Source organism: Acipenser ruthenus, chromosome 30, assembly GCF_902713425.1.
Source record: "Acipenser ruthenus chromosome 30, fAciRut3.2 maternal haplotype, whole genome shotgun sequence".
Lineage (NCBI taxonomy): Eukaryota > Metazoa > Chordata > Actinopteri > Acipenseriformes > Acipenseridae > Acipenser > Acipenser ruthenus.
Window position 1 is genome coordinate 11,044,463 of NC_081218.1, and position 13,284 is coordinate 11,057,746.

The following is a 13,284-nucleotide window of genomic DNA, read 5'->3' on the forward strand; positions in this document are numbered from 1 at the left end:
AGGTGTTTTGTGGTATGATATCAGGGTCATGTGTTTTGTGGTTTGCTATCAGGGTCAGGTGTTTTGTGGTTTGCTATCAGGGTCAGGTGTTTTGTGGTATGATATCAGGGTCAGGTGTTTTGTGGTTTGATATCAGGGTCAGGTGTTTTTGATTTGTTTGTGGTATGATATCAGGGACAGGTATTTTGTGGTTTGATATCAGGGTCAGGTGTTTTGTGGTATGATATCAGGGTCAGGTGTTTTGTGGTTTGATATCAGTGTCAGGTGTTTTGTGGTTTGATATCAGGGTCAGGTGTTTTGTGGTTTGCTATCAGGGTCAGGTGTTTTGTGGTTGATATCAGGGTCAGGTGTTTTGTGGTATGATATTAGGGTAAGGTGTCTTTTTAGAAGGAAACCTTACTGAAAGGTTTGTCTGGATTTTATGATTCTGTGTTTCCAATCATCACAGATTGAGTTTGCAATATGGGGGAACTCTGGAGTATAAATACAGGACATTTCGACAAGTCTAGCAGAAAAGATTGTTTGTAATTGATGCATTTGACCTAGAGCCCGAGATCAGTAAACAAACTCTATATTTAAATTCGGGTTGTCCCTGTTTGAAATGAAATGGAAATAAACGTCCAGGAAGAGCAATGCAAGCATGTGATAAGTCAGTCACGACAGTGTTACTGCTGCACACCTCAATTCCTACACAACAGAAGTAATTAACCAGACAATCATGAACCATCTTTACTGTAAAAGATACTTCCCACAAGTGCAATGGCGGTGTATTACACACATTAATAAAGACCTCACCTAGCTTAGCTTTGTGAAACAGGCAGTGGTGAGAGATACAGTCCTATGTGTGAGACAGGCTATGATGAAAAAAAAACACTGATCCGATAGAACAACGGTTTAGAACGATGACTGCGTGGGAACCGCAAGTTGATGGTGCATGTCCACACTCCACCTGGGACATAATGCAACTTTCTTATTTTTTATTGTTCAGTTTTTTTTTCTTGCACCAAGCAGTTCAATGTACTCCTATGGATCTTGACTTGAATCACTCCCTGAGCAAACTGGGCAGCCTCACAACGCGCACTAATGAAGACATTACACACAGTCACAGAGGGCAGGGAATCCTACACTCCTCCATATTCCCAGGAATTTAAATACAAACTGCCCACAGTTTCCATTCTGCAGGCAAACAGCAGCAAAGTCTTTACCCCGAATATGCCATCATACACCCCATATTAAATGCATAACAGACTTTGCTAATAAGATTCAAATAATTTCTTGAGCCCTTTTTTACATGTTCCTTTTTAGGATTACACAAGAAACTTTACCACGGTTAGCTGTTGCGCTAATGGGTAGTAATGAACCGTTTCTTTGAAAGGAAATAAAATTGCTATTGAACAAAACTAGTTTCAACCAGAGTCTGCGGTCCACTTACATAGTAACTCGTGTTGCAACTCCTGGGAAGAAACCACTTGAATAGAGATGTGCGAGTCACAATACAACTCAAAAGGCATCTGCCAAATAACCTAATAATATTAATAATCATAATTAGAATAATAACAATAGGTGACACAAGCCAGAGTCCAAGACAAGGACACAGGCATTTTACCTGCTGGGATCGCCCGAGGGACTACGACTGTATAGTGGTGCTGCTGTGAGAATGAATAAAGTTTAAGATTGAGCAGTGTATGCAGCTGGAAAAGGGTCACATGCTCTGTTGCTGTATTAAACAGCACCCTGGAGTTCCCCCAATGACTCAACCCCCTCCACATTGCATTAAGGTAATAAAGCACAGCTCCATTAAAGGCTCCAGTCCACTAACAGCTTGTTCATAAACCAGTTATAAACACTCATACCTGTGTATCTCCTTTGCCAGCTGTTTCTGTTTGGAAAGCGGACATCAGGTTTCACTGACTCCTATTAATAATGCATGGTTACAGACGTTTATAACTGATGTACCTGATAGAGTGAGATTGTTACAGTACGTCAATGTTCTTGTACTCTCATGAGTAACGTTAACCTCAAGTGCACCTTAAACTTGAATTCTAATTCCCTTCACCAAATCAGTGCAAAGCACCAGTTTGATTGTGATGGGTGCCTGTGGAAATGGTGCTTCAGTTTTTTCACTTTCCTTGTTTGCACAGCCCTTGTGCTGGCCAGCGTTTAAAGCGTAAGGTGCCAGAGTCAGCCCTCTTTATTCCATATAAGTGCAAGGAGACTCTCGCTGGTATCCGCTGCTGTATCTATGAATAGAAACCCTTTTGGGATGGTCGTGGTAAATAATAGAAGACTTAAGTGTCCCTTCAACAGCCGGTGTAGACAAACCAAACCAAATGCATCGTCCTGTCTGAATGAGCAGGCTTTGTTGAAACGGTAAAGAGAGCAGTTTAAAAATGTATTTCTACCTAAAATGGACTACTTGAACACTGAAGAGCATATGAAAGGCACCAAAACGTGAGCTTGTCACAAGCGTAATGGATAAGGAGTTCTTCCATTGTAAATGTTAACAAATGCATTAAAACTGCTGAAGGGATAATTTGCAAAAAACAGAAATGCAGTTTGTAGTAAAAGCCATATAATGGAGCAGTTTCATTTGTTATATTTTAGTCTAAATCCTGCTGGAAAAGCAATATCATAACAGGAAGAACAAAAGAAATCTCAGAGTAAATATACCACACCTTCATACATGTATTATAGTTATTTATTTTACTAAAAAAAATGAATAAACAAATACAAGCTTGACAAGTATTCCACCTTCAAGAGTTACAATACCTGCTCATACTCCTTAAAAACACACACACACACAATACACATGCTATTAGAATTAGTCACACTTCTAAAACATTGCAAATTCAAAATTACAGTCTGTACATCATTTCTTAAAACTATTTTCGTAACAAAATTCTAAAAGGTCTACAAAATAAAATACAAAAATCATAAACCCTGAAAGTTGAAAGAAACGCAGTCAACGCTGCAACACAACACAAGTTGAATTATTGAAGGCACAGGACTAGAACTCACAGCGCACGTGCATCCAGTATTCTGTGGAGTGCACAGCTACGATTCCATGCTGAAACTGAAATGGCTTTCTGAAACATGTATTCAGCCTGCTAAAGAGACACGCTGAACCTGGGAAACAGACATTGAAATCCTGCTGAAATCTGTTTAATGGTATGAAAGACTGACCTTCATGATCTGAACCTCCCATAACCTTAGCTAGAAAGAGACTCGAAAATACAAGATTAGACTTCTTAGCAGATGAGCGACAATTATGATTTTTACAGCAATTCACCACACTAGTGTTATAACCCCCTATTAAGAGATTATAGCAGTACCTATTCACTATGCCAGCAGAAATGGAAATGTGTTTATCACTGCTCGATGATCTGTAAACCATATGAAATGTGTTAGTCACTGCCTGACTATCTGTTAACCTGGAGTGGATGAGTGCCACTAAGTTTTTTATTGGCTCATGTTAGCTTAATGAAGGAAATTTCTGAAAGGTTTTTGTTATTCAAAGTGATAATAGGCAATATCCCCTTCATAGAAAATAATATTTGGCAAGTCAACCTGGCTTACTCTTCCATGAATAGAAATAACAGAAGAGTTGCTATGCATCAGTTACAAACACTAAACGAATATATTTTAAAAGGGTATACATGTGATCAAGATTGAGAGTTTTCAGAAAATATTGAATAGCTCCATTATAGTACACAAGTTTTTTTTTGTTTTTTTTTAATAATCCAACACTAATCTTATTTGAACCAGAGTGAACCAAGGATCACAACTACTTAAAAGAACAATAATGAAATACTGTGCAAAAGTATTAACAAAACTAACTGAAAAAACCTTCTGGTATCAGCCAGTGACAAAGGAAATAGAAAAGTATGGAAATCATTCACATTATTATTATTTAGGATTATACTCAATACACCTCTAATTTCTCTTTAAAAAAATTACAATAGTTTCTTAATTAGGATTCTTTAATGGCAAAAAAAGTGAAGTTGTTTCACTTGCAATGCAACGTTTAATAAAACAGAACCCGATTGTCTCTTTCTTTGCGTGTGTATTTATTCAAATAAAGCCTTACAGAACCACATTTTTTAAAAATTATTTTTGAAACAGATCGCATTCTTTATCGTTTAATCTAAGACTAAAATCTGAACACCATACAGATTCCTACCTTGTAAATCTGGCAAAGAAACGACCAGCTAAACTCTGTCTCTAATCCTAAACCTTCTTCAAAGAGGATCAGGCTGGTGAAATGAACGAGCCAGCATTTCCAGCATGACAATAAAGAACCAATGCTTTAAAATAAAAACAGACAACTAGCAGGTTTACCATAGCCCTCGCTAGGAGCAGCAACCCCCACAGTCCCTATTGGAAATGTGTGACCCAGTGTCAGGAGATACTACAAGGACTGAAGACAACATCTACCCAACCCTTCCAGATTTATTCTGAGATGTGTTAGGCGTGCCAGCTTCTAGATCTTTCATCAGCATTGCAATACCAGCACCGAAAGACTGGCTCCTTCACATCAGCTTTCCTGCACTTTTGTTTGTTAATCGCCACAAAATTCCACAAATAGTTTTGTGACATTTATTTTTGTAATGATTAGTACTGTGCCCAATAATAACCTGCCATGCAAGTTTTGTATCAATGTGATGGGGAAAAGGTGTATTTAACTAATCACACTGTGTGGAAAGATGCAGCTTTCCAAGACTAAAATAATTAGGCAAACAACACAGTGAATCATACAGTGAAACCTGAATCTGCAACATGGATAACACACAAAATCTAAGGTACCTACTGCACAGCAGTTTCACCCATTCCAGGCTTTAACACAAGCTTGATTAGTCACAGTTTATAGGCAACAAGCTCATGTCTGTTATTATTAAACTCATTGTAAAACCAGGAATGGTTCAAAGTGCTATGCAATAGGAGTCGTATTTCCATCCTTGTACATTGTAGTAGTATGCAGAACACCAGAAGTCTTCTTCGCAGCAAGTAGCATACTGGTTGAATTCTCTCAGAAGACAGACAGGGATATGAGGTTGTGGTCCTTGGTATCTAAAAATAAAACTTCACATTGTAACACAGTGGCATTTTATACATATTAAAACTGCAATTACTTAAAAAGTTTAATCTCTCAGGATGTTTAATTTTGTGCTATTTTACACTGAAGTAGTAAGTTCTATTGCAGCCCTTAATGTATTGGATATTATTATAGCCCTTTTGTTATTGCTACAGTGACATGGATATGTGTGTGTGTGTGTGTGTGTGTGTGTGTGTGTATCCTAGCAAAACCTTCTGAAGGTTAGTGTTGAAAAAAGAATGGGACTTGTAAACTACACTGACCAAAGTGCCGATTAAGAAGAAAAAAAAAAAACAGCTGACCAGAGGTGGTATAGATAAAATGATATATAAATATTTTTTTTTTCATTGTTAATGTATTATGTAAAATGAATTGGCTCAAATTCATAAAAAGTGTAAAAAAAACAAACACCACAATAAAAACTACCAATAGTTATGTACCAGTCCACACATAATTGGGATTGTAAAGTCCTAGGTTACGAGTTTAGGTAGCACAGTGCGTAAGGGTATGCTTCCATTCGAATCCCCCATCAGATTGGTCCTCAGTTTATTGCCTGCTCCGATTGTGGAAGGCAGCTTGGAAATAATCCCTGGGAAGCAGGTGCTATGGTCTGTAATCCGTTTAGAGACAGACGTTTTGTCCGCAGCGATAGGTTTGGGTAAACGCTTGTAAAGCCAGGGGTGCCTCAGCGCTTGGTTCGGGGTCATGCGTGTGGCAGGGTCCCAGTCCAAACACTTTTTTAAGAAATCGATGAAGGTGGGGTCATCGCAGCCCTTTAAAGCCGTCACCCAGTCCTTGCTGCCCGGCGCTCCGCGCATTTTACCTCTCCGCGACCGGCTGCCGTTGAGCACCACAGTTCCATTGGCCAGGGTGCTGGCAGTGCAGTAGCGCGGGTGCCCCTTGGAGTTGATAAAGTTCTTAGCCCTCTTGGACTGCTCCATCAGCTTCTGTGGGGGCATGGAGAGGACTTCCATCATGCAAGCCAACTGATCCCCTTCGTCCTCACCGGGGAACAGAGGATAGCCAGTCAACAGTTCGGCCAGAATGCAGCCAAAGCTCCACATGTCTATGGGCATCCCATATCGGGAGCCTAGGATGACCTCCGGCGCCCGGTAGAAGCGGGACTGGATGTACGTGTAGACGCGCTGGTGCTCGAAGCAGCTGGAGCCGAAATCGATGACCTTGATGCCGCTGCGGCCCTGCTGCTTGAGGAGGATGTTCTCAGGCTTCAGGTCGCAGTGGATGATCTTGTTCCGGTGGAGGGCCTCCAGGCACTGCAGGATGGAGTGGGCGAACTTGCGCACCAGCTGCAGGCTGAAGCCCTGGAACTTGTTCCTCTTGATCAGCTCGTAGAGGTTCATGCTGAGGAGCTCGAACGTCATACAGATGTGGTTGCGGAAGGTGAAGTTCTCGAACATGTGAATGGCGTTCATGCTGCCCGTCTTGTCCTGCTTCTTCAGGTGCTCCAAGATCCGGATCTCCTCGGCCGCCTGCCGGTGAAAGCGCTTCTCGTTCCTCACCATCTTCAGGGCCAGGTGCTGGTGGAGCTTGTGGTCGTAAACCTTCGCCACCTGCCCGAAGCTCCCCTTGCCGATGACTTTGAGGACCTCGTAACGGTATGCCAAGTGATCGTGAGGCACGTGGATGTAGCCCCCCTGGTCGTCATCGTAACCATTGTTGTTGGCGCCACCCACTACGGCTTGCCTCTTTTTGGCATTTGGTCCCACAAAGTAGATCTCAGGATAGGTGAGGATCTCCTGCTGCTCCAAGGCAGTGAGTTGCTGCTTGTGCTGCTTCAAGGCATGTTCGGGAGTCATTAGGCCAGGCCTGGTAGTTTTACCCAAGCTGTCCCCGGACTTGGCAGAGCCGCTGCTGTCCACACTTCGTTCTTTGGCCGTCACAGGTTGTGCTTTTGCAGTGCTGTGGATGCCATTGTGCTGCAGGGCACCGTTCGGCTTTCTATTGGAAGCGTCCTCGTGCAAGTGTCTCATCTTCACATGGTCTCGACCTCCAACTTGATGATCCTTTGGTGAGGTCTTGTGGACACTCCCGCCCTGCAAATAGTTAAATAAGAATCAGTCATTCATGCTTGCGGCAGAAAACATTACACATTAAATAGCATTGCAAAGTCATTCCCTTAGGACGTCACTTAAAAGCAATTATACTGGTTCAATCCTCTTCTTGTTTCCAATACTCTTTTATAAAACAAACACAAAGCATTATGCCGTTGATCATGTCTAAATTGTGTCAGCCGCAGATGGTTTTCAGCTTAGCTTTGAGAATCACTGCTGTGCTACAAATTACAATTTGTTTAGGCTTGGTTTCAAAAAATATTGTGGTACGAAATTGTCGTTTGGCAAAATCCAACCTAAATTTGGAATCCTAAACTTAATCCATGAATGTGATCTTCAATGCATAAGATCTTACATAGAAGTTCCCGGTCTACTGTTGGAGATACACTGTTTGTACAGAAAGGGCAACACGATCCAGGTACTATATAAAAAACAACGCATGCCTCGGGTGTCAGACAAAGGACTAATTCAGTCCTCAGGGTTCTGCTGACATTTGACTCACGACTGCAGTTTCACACTAGGGGTTTGCTGACGTGTGTAAATATTCCAAGGTAAATACCTTCCTTGTGTCTTATTTCCAAAAACTGCATGCAACACCCCACAGCCAGACTGCCACAATGAGAGATTACACGTACAGGGTGGTTCTTGCTCTGGGGAATACCATCACCTCACAGAACAAATACAGCTTGTTTCAAAATATCACTGCCAAATGGGTCAAGGGTTAAATGTCAACTAAGATCTGCGACAGGCAAAGAACACTTAAGATGTTATGCAAAAAAAAAAGCCAACCAAGCCAGCGAACAAAACACATAATTAATTTTAGCACACTGTTGAGATCTCTTCACTCATTCTTAGAGTTTGCTTTTACTGATACCCCACTACCCATTTATATAATTGACCAAAGTGCAGCATTATCTCAAACTAGATACCTAAAGACCACGTCATAGAATGGATTATTTTCCCTTTTGCAGTCAGAGATATGACAGTCACGCCTGTTTAAACTCCAATAAACATTATCTTCTGCCAATTATACAGCCTATAACTTGACCTTAAATGCTCTCATATTCACTGCACTGTGGATCACTTTGAATGTTTAGCATCAAGGTCCAAAAAAACAAACAAAGAAAACCCACACAAAGTATGTGTCGAGCCCAACTCCCCTAGTGACTGAAATAGCAGCTGGGCAGCGCAGCGAACTGTAAATAGAATTGAATATGCAGAGTAATAGATGATGATAAGTACTGGAATACCTCTGAGATTAGCCAGATAAACCAGCTGTCTGCTTTCAGACATCAACAGCCTGTTGAGTGGTCAGAGCACCGAGTACAGTGGAAAGATTAAATATACATGAGGTACAGTATTAACATGGAAATGAAACCTGTCAGTCATGCAAACAAAACTCGGGAAAGGGGTACGATCTACACAGGTAATATCTGATACAGTGACTACTGCTAAATCAATAACCCATCAGAAAGTCACATGACTAGACAAGCACAGTTAATAGGATTGGAGGGGTCTGTAATCAATTTCATCACACTGCAAGCCTTTCGTGTTCTATGGTCTAGTGGAATTTGGAACACAGTACAGGATCATCTAGTATCATGGGTCGGCGGTCATTGGGCAGCTGTTTGTCATGAAGCAAACTTATTACATACAAGCACATTGTATAACATTCCATTTAACATCATGCACACGGGGCAGCCCTGTTTAACAACTAATTACATTTCAAAAAGCATGCACACGTTCCAGAGATACGGCATTATTGTTCAGAAGTCATGTGTCGAATGACAAAAGGAAATTAGGCCATTTCAATTGGAAAGCTTCCTTTAGTGTGACGTGCACGTCCCGCTTGGTTAATAACTCCCCAGTACAAAGAGAACGCAGCATCAGCATGCCAAGACAAAATACAAAAAAACAAAAACAAAGGTACAATGAAATCAGCAGCCGGAGGGACGGGAAACATTTCAGAAGTCTAGGATTTGCATAGACAAGGGGAAGAGACTGAAGAGAAACAGAGAAACTAGTCTCTCATACGGGTTCCCTTTTTCTGTTTTGTTGTGCTGTAGATGAAAATGCTGATTGCCTCAAGACAATGTCACTTTATAAAGACTGCACCAAGAGCCAGCAGTGAGGCTAACCAGGATAATGTGACACGGAGACCTGACCATACTAGTTTAGCAAGTACCCTGTTAAAGATATTGCTGTGGTGAATGTTAAACAAAACAGAATCAGGGTGGTGGTTGGGAAAGACAGCTTTTTACCCTGCGATGCCTGTATTTTTGTACAGTGAAAGGGTCTTACATTTATGTAACTATTTGACACTTGCTTATACCAAACACAAAATTAAAGATCTTGCCAGCGACGCATTGTTGTGAATGAAAATGTTGGCTTTTTTGAGGCTGGACTGTAGCCACAATATTCTACAGAGGCTGTCAGAAGTGACACAGCAATGGCTCAGTAACTCTGCGCGTGACCCAGAGGTGCCAGGTCACGTTAAAACCTTCCATGTGTGTCAGTCTAGCTCGCTGGGCTGTGACTGAATTCCGAAATGAAATACTAAAGGCTTCTTCAATTATAAAACTATCTGTTTTCTTTAAAAAGACACAACTCCTTTGCAGACTGGAACTGTGAATAATGTGACATAAAAACAGCTTGGTGCAGCAGGGTACTTACTGTGTGTTTGGGAAGGGGTGGCAGAGCAGCAGGGGTATGGCCATCAGAGTCAGTGCCGTGCTTACCAGCCTGGTCTGATCGCATGTATGAGTCGTACAAACCGTCCCCATGTCTGGCTGTAGAGAGAGAGAGAGAGAGAGAGAGAGAGAGAGAGAGAGAGAGAGAGAGAGAGAGAGAGAATAAATGATCAATCTATAACTGCGACAAAGACTTTGAGCTTTTAGTAATGGCATGCAACAATACGAATTCGAATAAATGGAAAAAGCAATAAACAGTTCTACAAAAAGCCACATGGTGTCTATTTCGGATTGGGTGAAAAATAGTTAGCTGGCAGAGAAATCAACCAAAATAATCTAAAGGTTTCTTCATAATCTGCACCTTAGATCACTTAAAGCACCTTGAAACCAAATTCTAAATTACCTTATTAATATGTTTTCAAATATATATCTATTTGATTATATTGTACATCAGATTATTGTTAAACGGTGTGCTTTATTACCCATATAAAAGCATGTGAGAGGTATCTTTTTGCTGTTCTGATTCCGATTGTTACACTGTGAGGTATAGGACTGAGGACACAATGACAGGTCTGTGACACAGAGTACAGACACATATGTTGTGCCATGGTCTTCAGCTTTACAGGGATGTAGTGCTGCCCCACCAGTGTGTTAATTAAGGTCAGGGGAAAACAAATCTATCACATTAGTGATAAAAAAAATGAAGCCCATACATTCGACCAGGACCCAAAACTACCATTTGCCAAGTTAGTGTTAGACCACTATACTAATTCAAGAGAGTATCTGGTACGCAAACATAGTCTTGTCTGGCATTTTCGACATCATTACAAAACCCCCAACCCTTTTACACGGAGCCTAATCAAAAAAAGAAAAACGACAACAGTCCATTGTCATATTAAACGTATAGCAAAAAGCAAACTGAATGAATTTCTAGAATTACACCAGATATGTACTGTCTGTATGACGCTAGAATGGACATTTAGGAACACATTCAAAGACGATGAAATGACTAAATGTTCTAATCGTTTCTATTACCCAGAATCGGCTCCAGGAGATGCCAGTGTGGTAGAAAGAAGCGCCGGTGCCACCGTAGATTGGTGCTAATTACCAGTTGGTTACATTAAAGTATAAAGTAACCAGCTGTTGGCAAGGACAGAACTAGCCTTGGGGAGTAAATCTAATTTAAAAGATGGGACAGCTGGCTGCGACTTAACAAGACACCACAGCAATTTATCATGTAACACTGATGCCATTACATACTGTACTGGGATGTAGTACTTGCGTTCCTGTATCTGTATCACCGTGCATTAACTGCACTTGCCACCCCTTTCCTGTCATGTAAACAGGCTACTGTAGATCAGTCTCGTTATACACACATTATTGTCTCTTCTGTTCTAGACAGACTTGTGCTATAAATCACCAAAGCGGCTTAAACGTGTCAGACAGGGGGGTCTCTTGTATGGAGGATTTATGGTGTCAAGCGCAGATGTTTAACTAAACACTGACACCTAAAATGGTTGGGGGCCAGATAATTCAAATGAATTCAATTATACAGTAGAAAACAATTCTGACATCGAATTACTAAACAGCAATACAAAATACATGCAATGATGTACGGGGAATAACACTTTGAATTATTTAAACTTAAATTACCCGCTGTAATCGGCCCCTCTGGCTTTCTGCTTAGTATCATCATAGTTGCAAATAGAGACTGGAGCCACCATCCAAAGAAAGGTATGCCGAACCAAACAAAAATTGACTTTCCAAGTTTGAACTCTGATGAGAATCTATGGAGGTTAGCGAAGGATTTGAGCTAATTTATTTTTTGAATATTGAACACTTATTCAGTGGAAGTAAAAAAACAAAACAAACAAAAAAAATTGCTCTGCAGCACACAAATTATTATTATTTTTTTTTTAATCCTGTTATTTAGCTTATATTGCGACTTTAAAAAATATCGTTCACTCGGTAAAAAAAAAAAAAATCCATCATTTAAAGCATGGAAATGTTGGTAATTGAGAAAGCAGCTAGCAGATTTCACCATTTGACATGATTAAGTCGCACGCCCGCACTGAATAAATCTGATCAGTCCCGTCTCATTCGATTATGATCTGTCACTTCATGGGAAGACTATATATACATATAAAAAAACAAAGTGACGTTAAGCAAGGTATTAAAAACAATTCCGCGTTGTCAAATCAGGGTATGCAAATACCGAATCTGTTTCAATGGAGAGGACTTTCTTCATAATATTAACACTGCTAGAGTACACAAGATCCCATTCCCCATGTAATCGTTCCTAAATAGCAATGTGCAAGCCTACATTCCTCTTTGTCAGTAAAAACAAGTTTTAACTGCATGACCGAACTCAAGTATTTTTCTTCAAATAACAAATGAGAGGCGTTCAACTGAAAAACGTTTTCTCTAGGTCTGCTTCCTCTGTTGTTTGCTGTCACCGACTAAGCTTTTTTTTTTATTTCAGTTGCTTGAAAAGTTTGAATTTTTTTTTTTGGCGTAACCAAAAAAATAAATAAAATTAAACCACGCTCGAAAAACGTGAAATCTCCCAAAATGAAAAAAAAAAAAGCCAAACACAAATCTAAGAGTTTTTTTTTTCTTCTTCTTCTCTGTTCCAAAATGAAAACCGTGTTGTTTTGCAGTTTGTAATCGGTTCCACACGTTAGCTCCCGAGTGATGGAAACCGCTCTCAATGTGAATGTTTTGTGGATTATTTTTTTTTTCTGCTCCCTCGACTCGTCCCAACCCCAGTCCTCCTTCCTTCCGGAGACAAAAAAAGTCTTAACCGAGACCAGCTCATACAGCGATGTTGCCTCACGACATGTTTTTTTAAAATAATTCACACATGTGTATTATCCCTTCTCGTTGGAGTCCGTTTTAGGCAAATGTGCTTTAATCCTTCTCCGCTGCCGTCTCATAAATACAGTTGATCTAGCCCGCTTCGGTTGCTGGTTGCTATGAGTCTCAGCTAGTCAGCACAGCGTCACTTCCCAACCACACGAGCCAAGGACATGAGCCCCGAGGCTGTGAAACTGACGCCATTTTGGCTCAACATAGAGTTCGTGCCCCATTCGAAACTACAGAGAAAGAAGAGCCACTATGGCGACCACAAGAGTAACAAAACGTAGAAGGGCGTGGAGCAGCAAGAAATCCCCAACAGGTTCCAAAACAAAAAACCTGCTCCACCGTTTTATTAACGCGCTTCGACAGGACACCTACAGCGGTGGACGGTGTATTACGCTAATCATTTTAACAGCAAAATACGCGAAAATAACATCATGACAAAACATCATTGCTAAAGGATTATAGTTTATGAAAAGAAAATTGTTAATGATGCCCCCCCCCCTCCACTGCTAACAACTAAAACATTTCACAATATATATTTTTTGAAAAATAACACGTTTACTGGACA

The 13,284-nt window shown here is 40.7% G+C and overlaps 1 protein-coding gene across 1 annotated transcript; it reads right to left on the minus strand.

Moving 5' to 3' along the window:
- Window positions 1-2,680: 2,680 nt before the first annotated feature.
- LOC117970991 (dual specificity tyrosine-phosphorylation-regulated kinase 2-like) lies at window positions 2,681-13,098 on the minus strand. Its single transcript, XM_034918884.2, has 3 exons — window positions 11,508-13,098; window positions 9,838-9,953; window positions 2,681-7,146 (listed from the first exon to the last, which is right to left on the minus strand). Exons 1-3 carry the CDS (start codon window positions 11,548-11,550, stop codon window positions 5,563-5,565), a joined length of 1,743 nt encoding a protein of 580 aa, XP_034774775.1. The 5' UTR covers window positions 11,551-13,098; the 3' UTR covers window positions 2,681-5,562.
- Window positions 13,099-13,284: the final 186 nt, after the last annotated feature.